The sequence below is a fragment of the Nothoprocta perdicaria genome, unplaced genomic scaffold (assembly GCF_003342845.1).
Source record: "Nothoprocta perdicaria isolate Ctin4 unplaced genomic scaffold, notPer1 scaffold_240, whole genome shotgun sequence".
Lineage (NCBI taxonomy): Eukaryota > Metazoa > Chordata > Aves > Tinamiformes > Tinamidae > Nothoprocta > Nothoprocta perdicaria.
Genome location: NW_020455467.1, coordinates 355,311 through 374,988, shown reverse-complemented (window position 1 = coordinate 374,988; position 19,678 = coordinate 355,311). Strand labels below are relative to the sequence as shown.

General features: G+C 42.5%; 1 protein-coding gene across 2 annotated transcripts in view; it reads right to left on the bottom strand.

The window, feature by feature from the left end:
* Positions 1 to 12,800: 12,800 nt before the first annotated feature.
* Positions 12,801 to 19,678, bottom strand: part of CUNH12orf66 (chromosome unknown C12orf66 homolog) — an 8,841-nt gene continuing 1,963 nt past the window's right edge. The window contains exons 2-4 of one of the 2 annotated variants that reach the window (XM_026039798.1): positions 19,426 to 19,499; positions 19,211 to 19,347; positions 12,801 to 14,257 (exon numbers count right to left, since the gene is read on the bottom strand). In XM_026039798.1, coding sequence (XP_025895583.1) covers positions 13,441 to 14,257; positions 19,211 to 19,347; positions 19,426 to 19,499 — 1,028 coding nt within the window. In that variant the 3' untranslated portion in view covers positions 12,801 to 13,440. Of the gene's footprint in view, positions 14,258 to 19,210; positions 19,500 to 19,678 lie in introns of both variants that reach the window. The other variant, XM_026039797.1, reaches the window with a different exon arrangement.

Sequence of the window (19,678 nt, the reverse complement as noted above, 5' to 3'; positions counted from 1 at the left end):
ACCACAAACTGAAAATAAATTCTTGCACAGCTGAACACCTCAGCAACACAAGACATAAAACAACATACTAAGCACTGCAGAGAGACATCAAAGCCAACTATTCCTTCTTCACAGCACATTCTGCAAACTTCAATATATTTCATGTAACAGAAATGGAAAAAAGCCTCTGCAACCTAAATGATTTTTTTTATAAAGCTGAAATACTTTGTTATAATTCTTTCACTTTTATAAGATAAATGCCCTTTATTGTAACAGCTTGTTTAAAACAATCCCATTTTAACATAAGCAGAATACTTTTTGTGCTCTTTCTAGCATGAAATACCATTAAAGAGATGTGCTCAAGAAACGCTGTAGGTTTTAAAAATCAGCATTTCCTGATAACACCTTACAAGAAAATTGGTCCATTCTATAAAGTACCTTGATAACATTTATGACTAGGAGAAATACCAAGTCCCAGACTTAGTTGTCCATTGGCAAATACAGCTATTAAAATAATATTTAAGACTGCAAAGGAGAAGGTAAAGACTAAGAGCTACTGTTGGAGAGGGACAGATGAAAAATTTAGCAACTGCCTGTTTTATTTAGGGAAGCTTAACTCAGCAACGTGAGAAGTGAAACACAAATGTTTTGCTTTCCTCCAGAAGCGCACACCTCCCTTTCCTAAGCTGGCCCCCGAGGAGAACAAATTTAACCACTGAAATAGCAACAGATAAGTCAAATAAATGGAGGTTTTCATAAAACTACTGTTAGTGGCAAGTTTTACCCCAAGCTCAAGTCTTACCTGCTGGCTACCTAAAGCTCCTACCTAACGGGTTCCTGTAAGTCACACCAACCACGACAAACAAGGCAAACTCAGTTCTCTTACATTCTTATTGTAAATCATTCATGATCTGTAAATCTCCTACAGCCACTGGCATTTTAGATGTTACTGTTCTGATAGTGTTTTTTTAAGAATATGTTCACATTAAGCGTCCTTCAGTGAGCTCTGAGAGCATTTTGTAGAGAAATAACCCTTTCCTCTCCTAGAAGACACTCGCTCAAACTGCAGCAACCTCCTCCCTTTCTCCTATTCTTTGTGCCATCCACTGCTCTGGGATCCCTGCGAGGACAAGGACAGTAGCTCTGGCACAGGCTGGAGGGTTTCACACTTCTCTGACCCCAAATCTGGAAGGCAGAAGGCAGCAGCCTCCTCCTGGGGCCCTGGTGAATTACTTGCACAGCTTGCGTGGAACTCCTTGACTTCCTTTCCTTAGTCAACAGATGTGAAAGAGGGATAACGCTCCCCAGGTGTTTCATGGATATACCCTCATTTGCTACATGCTACGTGTCCAAGGTGAAAATGTCACGAGCTGAAATTCTCTTTAACACAACTCATAGGTTTCATGAACATCAACATCAGCTTGAAGGTAGCCCAGTTCCCTTCAGTTGGATATGGACTTCTCTCTCTGGGATCTTCTTGGCACTTTCCACAAGCAGCAGTTTTTGGTAGGTTCACGGCAAAATCTCGGGAACATGTGGTCTTTTGCTTGACTTTATTCCTGGAGGAGAAAGTCTGGCAGCAAAGCCAGCGGGTTTCAGCAGTGCTTTGCTGCCCTTTGCCACACACTGCAAAAGGTCCTGGTGCTCCTTGCCAGGTAAGGAACCAGTGGTGAAAAGACCAGAGGAGTTTTATTATTCCCTCGTATTGCTCTCACCCATCTGATAACCCTAATAACTGTCCACCCAGTTTGGTGAACATCTTAGATAAACCTCTAGCATAAACATTTGTTTATTAGGGCTTTTCATTAAAGGATCTGCAGCAGTTTCATAAAGCCTCCTTCTACCAAAAGAACAAGCTTCTGGGCCATTTTTATTGTTCCTGTAAATAAATGCTTTGCCCAAAGTTTCCCTTTCCCAGAGGGGAGTTTCTGTCTGTATCTGACAGTTTGACACCACTGGATAGTCCTCTCAAAAGTGATAAAACACAAATTTATTCACCAGAGGGCTTGCAAGCCCTGTAATTCTGTGGCAAGCCTCGGCTGTAAGAAGTTGTAGCATGACCTCAGACACGACCTCCCATCTCAACGAGCTCTACAGTTTTTCAGGAGCTGAAAACAGCTCGACTCATCATTCTCCAGATATGCTGGCAGGCAGTTTACCTTTTCTTTGACAGGCAGAGGCAGGAAATACTCAGCAAGTCTGGGCATAAATCTAATCTATACCAAAGTTATAAACTCCACAGTTATTCACGGCTTCAACAGTTTTTTTGTTTTTTTTGTTTGTTTGTTGTATCATCAGTAACACTGATAAGGCAGGCAAGAAATGCTGTGCTGCAAGGCTCCTTGAGATGACTTGGCAAAAACCACTCACTGGTATTGCCTGCAGGACAACAACAAAATTACAAATGTTTGCTCACTGGCATCACCCCATCTGGCTCTGAATGGAGATATTTCTGAATTAGCAGCACAGTTGATGCCTGAATAAACATCCAAATAAAGTTCCTCTGACCTCTCCCATCCAGATAAAAATAAATTCTTTTTTATTTTTTTTAATTGCATCATGCGCTAATGGCACTAATTTGTGTTAATGTAGTCAGATGTACATTGAAGAGAATCTAGTAGATACCAGGGTATAAGCTAAGCAGGTTCTGCATGGTGTCCAGGGCTTATATCTGCAGAACTAGACGGGCACTGGCCACTGTCCCAAACTGTGGATAATTTTTGCCTTGAGGAAGCAATTCAAGAAGCTTCTGGATCTAATTTCAACACTTTAAAGATTCAAGGAAATATAAGCACAGATTTTTAAAGAATAATGAAGGCAACAATCCCTAGGAAGACAGGATGGTTCAGCAGATGTGTCTTACCTGCAAGATCCCTATGGAGAGGGAAAGACGCTTTCCCAAAATCTTACGTAAAACTGATGTAATAGTTTTACCTTACTGCCCTAAAACTAATTGCTCTGTAAAACCTGCATTAAGAACCCAAAAAAGCCTTTATTGGATGTTACAAGAGGTGCAGCCAGCTGAGTACCCAGTGTCTGACAGGGTCCCCTGGAGATACCCAGGGAAATTTGGAAGCTGGCCTGCATGCAGTGCTCTCATGCTTGTTGGCTTGGCTGCTTCCAGCACCTCGCAGCTGAGAACCTGCCTGACCCAGAGGCTGCTCTTTGCAAGCTTAAATTTGTGTGCTGAAATACGTGCTTAAATTAGTGCTGAAATTTCTGCTTAAATTCCAGACACAGCAGGTGTCTGAAAACATAGATTCTTAGGTCAATGAATTTTGAATTTAACAACATTTAAGGGAGTTATAGTAAAGATATGAACAAGAAAAAAAAATAAAAAGAACTACTTGAAGATGACAATAGTCATGTTCTAAAACTGAACTTTGTTTAGAGGAATAGAATAAGTACAGCACACGTTGAGCCAATGAGTGCTCTTTACATTTAGTCACATGCTGAAAAGCACAGTAATCAGGGGTTCTTAAAACAAAAAGAACTTGAAAAAATCCCTCTAATTACATTCCTACATCAAAATTTACTCAGTCCCAGACATAATCCAGATTCCAACCCAGGACTGTATAGGACCAAATCTCAATGGTACATTTTTGAGCCAATATAATTCCTATGTTCTTGAGCAATAAATATAGTGAATCTGCAGACCCAAGACTTATCTGCTGAAAATTAAAAAGAGACATTTATGAAATACTGGTACTATTAATTTGTAAATTCACAATTTAGATTTTCCATTTCCCAGTCTCGCTGGTGCCTGCAAATAGCAGTTTATGAATGCAGCATATACTCCTTGCCTTGAAGCAATGCTAATATTTTTTTCATGTTTCATTTTGAGGTGTTTGATTTATCACAGAAACTTTAGTGTCAGGAAGGGTTTAGGGATTTTAGAAAGTAGATTATGAAAGTAGATTATGTACCAAGTATTCTCTTTTTTTTTTTAGGCAGCCAGTATATTCAGTCAAGTTGTATATGTGTATATTCAACCGAAAGTTGAATATGCCCTGTGCTCCAAATGCTGTAGGATTTTTTTGTGTTTATTTTTGACAAATGGATAAAGCCAAAATGGAAAAAAAAGACATTCAGTATTTCATTATAAACGAACACCAGGATATTTATGAAAAATTGCCTGATGTTTCAGAAGAGCCTGAGTGCAGTAATCCAGCCTAGATTTGTTTTAACAAAATAAAGACACACATATTCTGCAAAATGTCCTTCTCTAGGAATTTAGCTTGCACAACTGAGAGAACATAGCTGATAGTTATCAAATATGTTTCTATAGGGTTAATTATGAGTTATATCAGCTCTCCTAAGGAAAGGCTCATCAAAAGGGAGGTAATTTACATACCACATACTTGTCCTGTTGATGACCTATATGTTATGTTCCACCAGTGATGAAAAACACACACATAACAAGAGAAAACTGGTGTGAACCTTATGAGTAATGGAAAAAAAAATACCCTGTATTGCTCTTAAAGCCTGGAAAGGAATAGAGAGCAAACACAATCCAAGTCAAACTCCAACAAAAAGACGTGTTTCCAAGAGAGAACACACATTATTCTGTAGTAAAAGAGAATATCTGAGGCAAACTTAATTCAGATCAGCTGCAAATTTCTACTTAAATAGGCATTGAATGTCCTATTAAATTGTATTATGTGCAGACACAGATATGAAGAGCCTACATAGGATTAAAGGAGCCTGTGGAAACAGCCTCGCTAGCCGAAGCGTTTTTTATTAACACACCTTATATAGCAGTGTGCGTAATTACATTAGGCATCGTAATTTATGTCATAGCAGGTGTTCTGAGCTTGCTAATCTGGACATAAAGCACTTCGCAGCAGGCCCCAAAAACGGAGCGAGGAGGCCGCACGCAGGGCGAGCGCGTCTCCTGGAGCGAAACCCACCGGGCAAAGAGCCGAGCTCGGAGCGCCCGGAACGACACCCGGCACCCGCTTGGAGAGGGAGAGCGAGAGGGAAAAATGCTGCTCCATCGCCATGACAACCCCGATCCATCATTGCCATGGCAACCAGCTGCACCTTGCTGGGCTCCGCCAGGACCAGGGCGGGGCCACCACGGGCCACCTCTGGCCAAGGAGGGCCACCAGGGGCCACCATGGGCCGCTGTGTGCCACTGTGGGCCACCATGGACCACCATGCGCCGCCATGGGCTGCTGCGTGTCACCATGAGACACCATGGGCCACCATGGGCCATCAAGGGCCACCAAGGCCACCGTGCACCACCATGGGCCGCCATGGACTGCTGCGTGCCACCGTGGGCCACCAAGGGCCACCACGGGCCGCCATGGGCCGCCGCGTGCCACCATGTGCTACCATGGGCCGCCATGTGCAGCAGTGGGTGGCGCAGGCACCACAGGAGCCTCTGCACCGGCCTGTGGACCTGCCTGGCCTGCAGCCCCTGTGACCCACTGCCCGATGTGTGGCCACTGGACCAGGCTCCGACTGCCCCACGGTTTGGTCCCAACCTCCCCCATGCTGGGGAGATGCCCTTGGCCTGGTATGTGCAGAGCCTAACTTTATTGCGGTGCTGAGGGCTCGAATTTTACCTTTTTTTTTTTTTTAATCTATCTCCCAGAGATTTATCTGTCTAAGATTAAATGCGTCCAGCAAATTTTCATCTTCACGATGAGTCACTGGAAGTCTGTTCTATTAAAGCGGTGCTCCACGGGGTGGCTGCACGCATCCTATTTGCATCGTGCGCACGCAGGCACAAGATGAGCCCAAAGACACTGCCCTGTCCCCTGGAGAGCCGCAACGGCACCACAGCCACGTCCAAAGGCTGTTCTTACCGGGCTTGCTAAATCCTGCATTATCGTCGGTGTGTTAGGCTGCTTCAGTCCGTGCTGCTGCTTTCCGACAGAGTTGTCATCATGCATGGTGGTGTAAAACAGCAGCAGGGAAAACACATGCTAACATTTCCACAAATATACATCAAAGCCCAGCCGTTAGCTGCTGGATAATGTTTTCCATCCTGCTGTCTCCCAGCACGCACACACAAAAAGAAGAAATGCAAATATAACTGTCTTTTTTGGCCCCCAGACTCCACTTGATCCCCTGGGACCAGTGAGTTGCCCCATAGAATCATTATGGTTGGAGAAGACCTTCAAGATCATTGAGTCCAACCGTAAGCCCTTCAGCACCAGGCCTGCTAAACCACGTCCCTACATGCCTCGTCTACATGTTTCCTGAGCAGTGCCAGGGACAGGGACTCCCCTTCCCACAGGGCTGGTCGGGTCCCGCACGGCACAGCGGGATCAGACCCGGGCACTGGGACCACCTGGGCACCAGGGACCTGCCTGGTCCCTGTGCCCACAGCCCTCCTTGGCGAACACTACGTTTAATGCCAAGCATTGCTGTGACATTACCAACCATGGTCACTAGCCCAACCTAGACTATCAAACTGCTGCTTTCTGTTGGAGTTAAACGTTAGTCTGATGCTCCCTTTGCTTCCTTGCCTTGTCGCCTCAGATTACTCCTTCTCACAAAATAAATCCCCTCTATGGAGAAGTTAATCCGTGTACCCTTAGGAGAGAGTGACAGGGGTTGGAAGGCACCTATTTGGGAAGCTGGTATCAGGGGCTGTCACAGGTCCACTCTTTGACAGGCAACTTCTGCAATTCCCAGGTTAGAGAAGGAGAATATACACACATACAAAAAGGCAAAACCTTTGCAGTGATACATTTTAAACAATACAGTCATGGATAGGTTTATTTCACTTAAAGAACACATCTTAACTAGCTCTGGGTTTGAGTTTGGAACAAGTCACCTTACAAGTGCAGAGTATCAGACTTCCCAAGTGAACTTGGACATTGAAAATCAAAGTTCTCATTAGAGCATGCTGACCAGCTTGGTAAAAAATTAATTTTGTCCTACTACTGTTCAGGAACTAAAAGAAAAAAAGAAAGAAATACTTTTCTAGAATAGAACGTAACTTCAAGTCAATGGATGATTTTCAAGGGAAAAGTTATAAAAGCTTTCTGACAGATATTTTTGCAATTTAATAAAAGAAGTCCCTGAAAAAGAAGATAAAAAATCATTTTAGTATTCATTTATACATTAAGGTATGAAACTCGATACCTCTCATTGCTGTTTCCAGCTGAAAGAGAATGTATAACTCACTGGATTAAAAAATAAATAAATAAATAAATAAATAAATAAATAAATAAAAGCCAAGAAAGCTAAAATAAATCTGACTAGAGCAGTATAATGTGGCCTATGTTTATAAACGTGGCAGGAGAGTATCAATTATTGTATCCTGAAAAGAAACTGATTCCAAAATGCCTTTTTTTTTTTTTTTTTTTTTTTTTTTTTAATTTAACACCACCCTCTAGTGGCAGTTGTTGTTCTATACAGAAGCAAAAATTTAGTTCTTTTTGGTCTCATGCATTAAGAAATGGTACAAAAATTGCAAACAGCTAGTGACTTACCTCAGCTGAATTTAGTGCCTACAGTGCACAGTTGCTAAGGAATGCAAGCTCTGTAAAATAAATAAATAGTTTGTTCCTAAAAATAGCTTAGGAGAAGAGGCATCTAAGAAATGGTTATCCTGAAACCCATGAATGCAACAAAATCCCTATAATGCAGAGTCACAGAACGACCTTTCAGCTTTCAACAACTGTCAAGAAGTTGCACTATGAAGCATGAAGTTTATGCTTTAATATATGATTATTCTATCAGCTCTCTGAAGATGTCACAGTGGAGGACTTCACTGATAAATGTGGCAGGAAATTGTGATACTTCAGTTTTTGGATTTACACCTCAGTCTTGACTGGCTGGACTTACTAGGAAAATACATGTCATTTCTTTTACTATTCTCTTACTGTATGGATCATATGGGAAGGAAAACAAAGAATAGAGTATAGAAAAAGTTAGAATGATTCTTTCCTAATCTAGCAGTTATCATTTTAACAAATCATTCCAAACCACAGATGAATCCGAGGCACCCAAGTCGTATTTAGATAATGAAATCTTTGCACGTCCAGGGATGAGCGGAGTTGGAGTATCAGGTCTGATCATGGGGACAGCAAAAAAAACAAGATAGTGCCACAGATTCCACTGGCCCAGTCCAAGGTTTAGGTTCACCTATTTTTGTGTCTAATATATAGTGGGCAGTGCACAGCTGCAGGTTGCAGACAAAAAACATTTTGTGAGGCTGTGAGGCTCTGCAGGCAGTTCAGTTGGTCCCCACCAGGGTATTTATTATAGGGCACTAGTATAGGCTCCTGTCCTGCAAAGGAATATAGACGAACACACCTCCCTTTCCTCCAATTTTAAAGGCCTTTAATACTATTGTTGTTGTATGAAATTTAGGAGTTCTCCAGCCAAAGGAGTTCTTCGGCATGACAAGCATTTGATCTAACATATGTAAGATCAAAATATGCAGGCAAAACAGCACAGATAAATTGCTTGAGACCCAGGGGTCTATGTGGTCTATCGTGCAAAGTTTCTGCTTATGTAACAATCAATGAAGAACGTACCTCTCCCAAACATATGTTTTCCAATGTATTGGACTATTCACAGTAATTTGTTATTGCTCTCTCCTCATATGTATACAAATGGAGGAAAGAAAATCTTTTTCTTTTCTTCAGTAGATCTCTGTTACCTTAGAGGTTGGCTTTACAGAAAGACTCCCACCCCCATAGCAGACCTTAGCTGGTTGACTTTCTAACCAATGCTGACAGATCTGCGCCATCAAATTAAAAGCAGAAGGCTAAACCTGTTGGTGCTCTCAATCCCTCACAACATCTCTCTGACAAAAGCTGGCATCTCCCAGAGCAGGGACATCTGGTTTGCTTGGGAGGGGGGACATCTGACAGATGGGCTGGTGTACCACTGGGGGCAAAACCAGCCTTAACTCCCACCGCCAGTGTTATAGAGCCCAAATGTGGAATGTGAGATTTCAAAACCCAAGGTTTCATCTGTGCAGTGTTGAGTTTTGCTTGTAGGTGAGATGCTGAGTCTTGCACAGACTCCAAAAGCGCCTCCTCTTCCAACGCGCCTCACTGCTCCTATCGCTACCCTGTATGGTCAGGGTGCACTCAAGTCCCAGGCACAAGGTAGAAAACTCTGCTAATTCTACCACAAAGCCAGGAGCTGCAGTGCTGGGTTGCAGAGTTGAGTGCAAACTCAGGAACACATACTTTGCTTTCACCGAGCTCAAACAGGCAGACTCTTCCAGAAAAGCTCCTGTAGATACTTCAAAAGCAAATCAAAAAATGTTTTCAAAGCACACCTGCAGTAGAAAGCCAGAGAGGCAGTTCCTGGGGAAAAATGGTGATTTTATAGCAAAACTCTTTATCTTGCAAATGAGACTATAAATCAACCCTTCACTGACTGGAGAGGGCAATCGCAGTCCAGTTCCACCAGTTTCACCAAGCATTTTGCATTATTTGGGGTGTTTGCTGCAGGTGTCACCCTGCCGTTGTCCTTTGCCAGTACTCCCATTTCTGGCAGTCTCCGCTGCGTTTCCAACAAGCAAGTTCTAACCCCTATGCACTCACAGCGAGGGCCCTCTCTGCCCTCATCTGTGTTATGTCTCCATACCAAAGGATAGAAAAGGAAACATGTTTAATTTAAGAAAAAAAAACACCTTACAACATCTAGGTATAAAATATGTAAGAGATCTGAGAACACTTTTTGCAGTCCAATCCACATCCAGGCAAGCGGTGCTGAATTAAAAGATCTGCCAAAATCCTCACGGACTCAGCTAAGAGCATTGGCTCCCATTCTGATGCCACAAACATCTTCACATCTTGCATTTGAAGCCATCCCTTACATAAGGCTTTTAAGGTACATTAGAATGTTCTTTAGAACCTTCCTTATTTAAATTGGAGGCAGAGAGGAAAAGTTGGCAGATGGGATATGATCCAGTTTTGCAAAACTACATTTGTTCCCCAATTCTTATTCTAAGGAGATGCTTTTTTTTTTCTTTCTTGATTTATTTTCTTTCTTATTGACTTCAAAGCCGAAGTCAATAACAAGCAGAATATTTTTCCTCCCATTTCTTGAGTCTCTGAACATCTTTGCCTATTCCACATGTTGTTTCCCTTAATTATGCAGCATTTTCATCATTGGTCTAGCCAATTTCATATGATTTATAAAGAATTCCATGTCCTCTTTACATCATTTGTCACTTACATTGCAAACTCCTCGAGGTGTCAGAAAACAAACTGTCTTCTACCTGAGAGGGGCTAACCTCTATAGATGGTCACTGCTAACACAGCCATCCAGCCCCTCGGCAGTTTTTGGATGGACCACATCTCCGCTCCGCAGTGCAGTCTCTGTTGCACTTGCTGACCTTCAGCAACCCCTCTGCAGAAGCTCCTCTGCTCCTCCAGGCCTCCTCCCACAGCCTAGATCTTCTGCTCTATGTTAATCTCAAGGCCAAGTTCTTTTGGAGAAACCCAGGGACTGACGCACAGAAATTTGTAACGTCTATTCTAGGCTATTGTAGACTCCCAAGTTCGTATACTTAGAGAAAATGTTCATTAGGCCATACTTACTTAATGCCACATGGCCACACTGCAGTATTTCCTAAACTAAGAGCAACGCAGAGGTGGGACTCGGGCCTAGCCCAACATAGAGAGGCCTGACATTGAGTTTGACTTGCCCAAAGGACACTACAGCACCTACGGCTCTGAGCTTATTTGCTTTTCCTCTGATCCCCTTCCTGGGATGGCACCTCCACGGCTGCTGTGCAGCCACCAGGCTTGGCCATGGGGTAGTTTGCTGCCACGCTTAATGTACAATCATGTGGAAATTTTTAACTTGGTGACTGTGAACAAATGTGATGCTTTTCTAAAATCATTTTAAAGCAATTTCATGGGTGAAAATGAGGAAAACATATCTGCTTACAAATATTTGTTACAATCTCTACTGACGTATTTTCCTTCTGTTTTCTTGTCCAGATAAAAATTGACAACTTTTATGAAGCCAAACACTAAGCTCTATGGGTGAGAATAAGTTTCACTCAACATGCTTTAGTTCACCCTGAACTTCTTAAAGAACCTTCTTAAAGAATTAAAGATTCCTTCTTAAAGAACCGTGGTTACACCATTACTGTAACTTGTGCTTCGCACCGCCAGCCTATTCCCCCAATTCTCAGGTCCCAGTAACGCCAAATCTCAATGCAAAGATACTGCTTTCCACATACCTGTAAAACGGCAAGAACTGAACAGCTCCCATGGACCAAGGGAGCAGCACCTGGCGGGAAGGGCTCCGCGGGCAACACCTGCCTTCTCCTTCACGCTCCAAGGAGGCAGCGCGTGCATCTGCTTGATGTGAAGTCTCCAGTGAAGGCGACTGAAGTTCATGGAGGGGGAATGTAGGGAGGAAGGGGCCAGGCTCTTCTCATTGGTGGTCAGTGACAGGACAAGGGGCAATGGTATAAGTTGAAACACAGGCAGTTCCATCTCCGTGTGAGGAGGAACTTCTTCACTGTGAGGGTGACAGCGCCCTGGCACAGGCTGCCCAGGGAGGCTGTGGAGTCTCCTTCTCTGGAGATCTTCCCAACCCACTTGGATGCCGCCCTGTGCCCCGTGCTCTGGGTGTCCCTGCTGGAGCAGGGGGTTGGACTGGATGATCTCCAGAGGTCCCTTCCAACCCCAACCATTCTGGGATTGTGTGACCGGCTGCCTGCCCCTCAGGATACAAAATGGTTAACAGCACAGGAGGACACAGCAGAGCAGGCAGGGCTCGTGCAACACTTTATTACATTGCTGAGGTCTGGGAATCAGTTCCAGTAACAGCCTCTTTCCTTTAACTCAAGCTGAGGAGGTCAAGGGCACAATGTTACTGCAAGGTCACTGTCCCAGAGCGGGAAAACACCCAAACCCTCTCACTGCTGCCCCTGTCCCACTGAAATGGCAGTAGAAGCTGTGAGGGTAACACAGTCACACGCAGGTGCTGCTCAGGCCCGGCTGTACTTGCAGCTCCCACTATTTCCCAATGCTCAGGAACAGTCTTAAAGTTTTAAGTGCGACGTTGCCGTCAGATTAAGACTTGAGATTAAAGGAAGGGGCAGAGACCCTCCCGCCAGAGCACAGGGCGCGGAGCCCACCGCACGACTAGGACAACGGCTCCGCGCCCTGAGGCCACGCAAGTCACCACAACCCTTGTGGGGGAGGAAGCTCATCCATAAAAGCCTCTTCTGTTCACACTATCTGCTTGTATTTAAGATATTAGAAGAAACACCGGCGTTTGAACTTAAATTATGAACTTAACTTTCAAAATCAATCTGCTGCTGTCGCACCTTACCGGTGTCAACGATGCGGCTACGTAAGCAGCACAGCCAAATCAGCCTCTGCACTACAACTGCCAGCAGTGATTCCCAGAGCAAATACAGGGCTGAGTAGATAGAAATTATACTTCATCCAAGTACTTAAAGTACTGAAGCACTTTAAGCTGGAATCTACAAGTAGGGAGGGACAGAAATTTTGGAGTGAAGCAAATATATCGCGTAGGCAAGATAAGTGTTTAAATCCAAATTCTGGAAGTCATTTGGCTTGACTGTAAAGTTTTTTCAGAACTGAACATGAAAAAAAGAAGTACACATATAAAAAAATATGAAAACAAATTCAGGTTTACCATAACCACAAATTACAGAACGCCTAACGTAAGAAGCACATTTTCAAAACTCAGAGACAAAAACGCACAATTTGAAAGAGCTTTGCCGTTCTTCCCTACTGATCTGTTCCTCCTAAGACACCTGCTCAGCTCAACTTGCCTCCTCGAGTGTAACTGGCGCCAAGATGAGCAGCGGACACAGCGCTGCAGCACCCCCGGGACGCCGGCGCTTCCCAGCCCTGCTCTGCTTAACTGGCGGGAACTGGAATGCTGGAGCAGCAGCAAAACTTGACACCTTGCCCGTAACAAAGGTTTGGTTTAACAGGAAGTGTCAGAGATCTCAACAATCATTTCAAAGCATTTGAAAACTAAATTAACAAGAGTGCTTTCTGTGAGGCATGTTTTTAATTTTTTTAAGTGTTCTTACAAGTTTGTGTGTTTCAATATTCCCTTGTATCAGCACTTAGTTCCCACATACAAATCCCCTCAAGCAATATAGCTTTCTGAAAGATAGACTCTTCCATCCTAATCACATTTTCAATAAACTCTGTAAAAGAGTCAATGAGTAGATTATGATAAAGTGCATATATTCCATTTTGATATGGGCAAAGTAGTCAGGGACTGAAAAATATTCATATGGTAAACTGAAAACCACTGTGGTTATTTAGCATCCCACAATTAAGCTGTCCCACCAAACAGTGCCCAAAAATAATTTTTCAAGTTTCTTGTTAGCTTAAAAAAAAAGGAACTTAAAGCATACTAAAAATAATGGTTTCTTTTTAATTAGACTCTGAGAATCATGAATTTTATGTAATCTTTGAGAACTGCAGCTCCCTCAAGGCTAGCACACTGCCTGGATGACTTGCAAGCATTTTACCCTTTGGATCCAGGCTTCAAGCTGGCAAAAGCTTTGGAGTTCTTTAGGGAATGTGAGATTTCATTGAGAAAAGAAATGAAATGAGAGTCCCTCTCTGACTTCTTAGACTCAAAAATAACTACAATGGTAAAGTGAGGTTCCGGGCGAGTTAGAAAGTAGGTGCTTTGGACTTTGTCATCATAGAAGTGAACAACCTTCTCCAGGCTGTTGAGGTCAGAGGTTCTGTCAGTCATGATCATGATGACATTGGGCCAGTGCATAACAGGCCTGTCGTTGGGCAGAGACACCACGGCAGGGTACTGATCCACTCCTTTGGGAGCCTCCCGGTAGGAATGGGGGTGGTGATACCCGTGGCCCTGGAAACTCTCCGACCCGCGATTGTCAAAGATGAGGGAAACGTTGACAGCGTCGTATTTCCGGATGAAACTAGAGATTTTCCCAAAGTAGTCAGGGTTTGTTTTGGCAGTCAAGGTTTTCATTTCGGACGCGGTTGTTTGGCGGCTGAGGGCCTCGTGAAAGTAAAAGCTGAACTTGGCAAGGAGAATGTTCTTGAGTTTCATGAGCCAGAGGAAGAGGTGCGGGGGCTGCACCGCCTTCTGGGACTGCCCTCCAAACAGATGCTTCTTGGTCTCCCGCTGCTTCTCAAAAATCTGGCCCCAAGTCTGTAGCTTCGTGTGAGCACTGTGCAAGTTGACCAGGGATGGAAGGAACTTCCACTCCGAGATCTGAGCCTGAGCCTTCAGGAGGTGCGCGAGCACATCCACCTCCAGGTGGAAACTGCTCTCCAGGGGACTGAGGATTGGGTGGTGAAACCTAGAAAACACAACAGTATTCAAAACATAAGGGCAGTTGTACCCACTAGAGAAGTAATCAATTCCCACTAGAGAAGGACATCAATTTACAGACAAAAAAAGCAGACTAAAGTATAAATCAAATAATAATCTTGTCAGTTTAAAGACAAATTGTTTTATTGTGATTTTGCCATAAGCATAATGTAGAGCATTCTTTGTATCTGACAAAAAACACCTGTCACTCACTTTGAAATCAAAACAAGTGAGTCATATTTAATCAATCAAAAATCATTCACTGGTTATTAAGACCCGTGGAATAACAAAGCTCTGTTTCTCTTTAAATGTGGATGTTTTTGTTTCAGTTTCACATTTCTTTTATGCTTTGATGGTGTTGGAATAGTAGTAAGACATTAAGTCAAACCAAGGAAATTATCTGACATTATCAGTTTAGTGGCTACGTAGAAAAGCTATGAGGAAGCCAAGCTGAGCTGTTCTTCTGTCCAACTTACCATTTTTAATTGACAATGAATGAAATAATGATAGAAAATTAGAGAAACCCACACTAGCTGTATTTACCAGTGAACCAGCTCTCAAACTTTAAGCCTGTGTTTACTAAAAGCACTGAAGGGAAAAAAATCAAGCAGAATTTCATCATATGACAATGAAAATGCTGCACTGAGCAATTTTTCTCTCACTAAGAATTCATGACAAGATCTGCTCTCAATTTGTTTGACAGGTGCTAAAAAGATGAAAAATGCATCTCATCTACAAGGCTTAAGTGCCACTACACGAGGTTAAAACAGACCTTGATGAAATGGAATTTTATAGATCTGTTTTGTAGCTTTCTCTTTACTCAGAAAACTCATATTTCAGGATTCTCCTTATGGAAAACAAACAAGGAGGTTTAAAAAAAAAAAAAAAAGAAGTTTCACATCCTTGTGCTTGTAGCCTGTATGGAATGAAATGCCTTTACCAAGGAACAAAAAAATTATATTTTGAACTTCCCAATGGCATCAGTAGACGCTCCTAAATTACAGGCAGCTCTTTCAAGATTAGATACTGCCTCGTGTACAGAATTCAGAGGGTAAAGTTGGCTCCTTACCAAGAAAGGACAATGCTTGTCACTTACTATGTAAGACGATGGAAAAAAAAGAAATAGCACAGTGCTTAAATGCCGTTTTCCTGTCTCCAGGCTCAGCGTTCATGCTCTTGGCAAGGAAATGATGCCCTGCACGGGCTGCCATGAACCTCCCCAGTCTGCCTCCCATACCCCACGGAAGGGGCTGCCAGTGTTCGCAGGCTTTGCTGAGAGGCACTCCAAGCATTCCCATAACAGGCATTTAGGAATTTTAAAGTTACTCCCAAGGAAGAACAACCAATAGCTCCGAGGTGGGACGCGATGACGCTCCTACTCAAGGAGGGCTCTCCCTTCAGAAGGAGTCTTAATCTGAGTCTGGGTGTTACCTTAAAACATAGAACTCACACTCAAGTCCCCCAACTTCTAACAGTTCATCCTTGGACAGAGTGAAAACCGCTCCGTCACCTCCCAAAACATAATAGACACAATCGGTGTGGGAAATACTTGGTTCACAACCAAAGCACTTAATTTTGTCACACTCCAAAAGGCTTTTTCTCCTCTTCACTATTTTGTCCTTGACTTCCCACTAAACTCTTCACAAATCGTTATTTCTTGGCTTGTGAAAGCTGACAACTGAAACTCTATTTTTTAATCCTTTTTTTTTTTTTTTTTTTTTTTTTTCCCCCCTAACAGCCACAATATGTGTTTGAAAGGATGTGCTCTTAAGATTCCCATCTGCATTTTTTGGAAAGCAAATGGAATAATGAATTGACATATCAGTTGCAGAACTATGTTCTGCAAACCATGTCGGTTAGGGGAGCCGTCACCTTCTGCACTCTATGCTCTGTCAGGAAGGACCAAGCCTTCCTTCTACAGCACCGCATGCAATGACTACGGGCTACTTTGCGGGGTTGAGAAGTCAAGAGCACGTCTGAATCGCTAAACATCAACAAAAAAAAAAATCAATTAAAACTAACATTCTGCTAATACTCAACATTTTTTGCTACCCAAAAGAAAAATCGTTTTGTTGCCCTATGTGAGAGGAAGGGAGAAAAGCCCCGTGCAACACTGTTTTTTCCAGACATGAAACATCCACTTCGTGCCATGCGAGTTTGCACTGGCTTGCAGTGACACTGAGCTAAGGTCATTCTTCAGCCTTAAAAGCAACTAAAATATTCATACTAATGCAGCAGTGCGAAGCCTCCTGTATCACCCCATGCTGCACAGCTTCCCGCCTGGCTTCACAGCTCAGTTATTTTCATGTTTCCCTGCAGAGCACCATTTGCTAAACTGTTTTAATCCAAAAACGCACACCCCAGTCACAGCTCCGAAGCTGGATATGGCTGCAGAATAAACTAGCAGGTTATGTACCACGGATATCTGTTTTAATTAACTGCCACGACGCAGAGGTGTTTGACTAAGCTCAGTATCACCCAAGACAGATAGGTTCTTGAAATATTTCAGTAAGCAACTGAGAACACACTGGAAAATTGGTTTTTTTTTGTTCCCTAATCATTTTCCAAAGCAGCAATGCTTGAGTTGCTTTGCAGACTTTACAGAAGCCTCATTGTCTTACAGCTTTTTCTATTCTTCTATAAATCAGAATTTTACAAAATGCTCACGAGAGCATTTAACACACACACAAAACTTACTAGTTATTTTTTCACTTAAAAAAAAGCTTCAAAACAGTATCTGCATTAGCAGCAGGATTTTTTTTTTCATTCAACGTCTCAGAAACAACCAAAAATTCAGTTGCTTCCCCAGTTACCTCTTGTAAACAGAGGAAACAATGCTGACTTGTAAACAGCTGGTGCTAGGCAATAAATAGCAACAAAGCAGCTTTTCACTGTCCAAGACATCTGCTTTTTCAGACAGGGCAGTATGATTCGGTCACTGACAGACACGTAGCTCTTTCTTTACCAATAACCAGGTATCTGCTCTGCATGATCTGAACAGTTATTTGCATAGGTAAAGGAAGAAATCACGGCCAGCACCTATCTAGAGAGCATATGTCTTGTCTGGCCTTAGAGCTGTTGATGGAATTAATAGTACACATCCAAACTACCAGCGAGGAACACATTGCCAAGAACTGCCAGGCTAAGGGCGAGCTTGCTTGACCTTTCACTTGAAATGGTCCACAGACTGATAATAATGACAAATCCTCAGCCAGCACATTTTGACATAGCTGTAAGAAACAGGTGTAGTAAAGGAAGACACCATTATCCCTACTTTTAGAAACATTCTGTATGTTACAGGGTAAGGGCACACAGAACCTAATGAATTAGCTTTAAGAGCATCTTAAGATGTCTCCATCTTAGAGATGGTCAATAACTCAAAGCAGGCCTATCACTATTTTCCCTGGGAGACACTGACGTGTGTGTGTGTGTGTGTTTGCACACACATGAGATTATAATGGTGCTTTAGAGGAACAGACATTCACACTGACATTTTTCACACACCACAATACAGCACTTCAAATATAATAGTCTCCAGTCACTTTGTTAAAGTATCAATTTTGTTTTTCAGATTTAACATTGCTGTTGATTCATCACTTGCACAGAACATATGTCAGAAAGTGTAAAATGTAAATCAATTTGAAAGATTTTCTTCCCTTTACTCTTTAATAAGTGTTTATCATAACAAGGAAAATATATTATTTCATTTTGCATTGGACAAATAACCTTGACATTGGCAGGGTTGACAGATCAAGAATTGTCAAAAAGTCACTAATGTGATATTTAGACTTATTTACACTTATTTTGACTTCATAATAGCACATTATGTAGCACTTCGCCTAAGCTCTTTCTAAAATAGCTTCTAAAAATAGGCAAGTCAGCTGCAGTGCTTAAAACATCGAATGTCAGAAAGCAGCACTGAATAATTTTGATTTTTCCTATGCGTGCACTTCAAAAATCTAGCTTAATATTCATGGAAAAGAAAGCCTCAGAACACTCCTTACAAATGTCTTCCTCACCACTATTTTGCTAATAAAGGTTGCGGAAGTGAGGGTAGGAAGAAAAAGGGGGAAAAAAAAATCAAGTTGCCTTTGAAGGTTATCTTCCTATAGAAGTTACCTCATTTTGCTTTCAAAACAAGCAGCTGAAATTTTGGTTTGTTGAAGAGTCATCCTTAAAATTTATTTCAAAACTATTTGCTTGTCTAAACTACCATCACTTGTCAGGTTCCCATGTTTTGTTAGCAAAATATCCCCATCCCCACATCACTTAGAATCATGCTAGAATTCTTGTAATGTAACTATCAGACCTGAACTTCAAGAAATTATAAATGGAGAAAACAGACTGAGAGGTGCTCATTCTGGCCACCGCAATACTCTCCACTTATTTCAGAGTGCCCCATAAAGTCCTTCTAAGTGTCCGAAACAGAAGGTATCAACAAACAAACAAGTGCAATGAGTTTGATGACCACCTAAAGACAGGCTTATATTGAGTCTGTTGTGTAGCTTTTATAATTAAAGAAGCAGAGTCTAAAATGGTCACATATGTCTATACCCATCTTTACTGAAGCCCACATGAATTTAAGTCTTGCTTCCCTTCATGAGGGATGCCTCATGAAACTGTGCAAGAATTCTTCCATCTTTTAAAAGGAAAATGATCTTTCCCTCTTTGTTGAATATTTACAGTAAAATAAAGAATGGGAAAGGTAGCTCCTACATCATGTCGAGTACAAAGTCTCTCTTTTTTTGCAGAAAAATCCTATTTTGAGACCCACAGTATTTGATGCTGCATACATCATGCAGCACCAGCATACATAAATTGAGGCAATGGGCTGCACTGTTTACAAAGGAAGACAAAGTCACTGGGCTTGCTTTGAACTCAACCTCATTTATTGCAGGTCATCACATACCTGCCTACTTACCACCTACAAACACCCACTGACCTGGAGCTGTATTTCTTTAAGATGGACTCCAAAATGTTTACGAGTTCCTCAGAGTTAATGAACTTTTGGGTGCTGAGCGTGTACATTTTTTCATAGAAGTCAGCAATTTCCATCCGAGCCTGAACAAAAAAACAGAGCTGTTCAGACAGGTGAGAAAGCAGCTCTTCCAAGTGAGGAGCTGTTCCTCCTAGTGCATTGCGCCCCGTCGCCACCACCTTCTTCAGCTCGTTATGCAGCGACGTGTAGATGGTTCGGATGGAGTCCTTTCGGCTGAAGAATGACTGACCACCTGTTCAGATAAATACGGAGCTATTACCAAAATCCGAGGGCAGCAAAGACAGACAGCAAGACTAGGAAACTGGGTGTCACTGGGCTTGCTTTTAGCGGGGTATCACTGGGCTTGCTTTTAGCTGGGTATCACTGGGCTTGCTTTTAGCTGGGTATCACTGGGCTTGCTTTTAGCTGGGT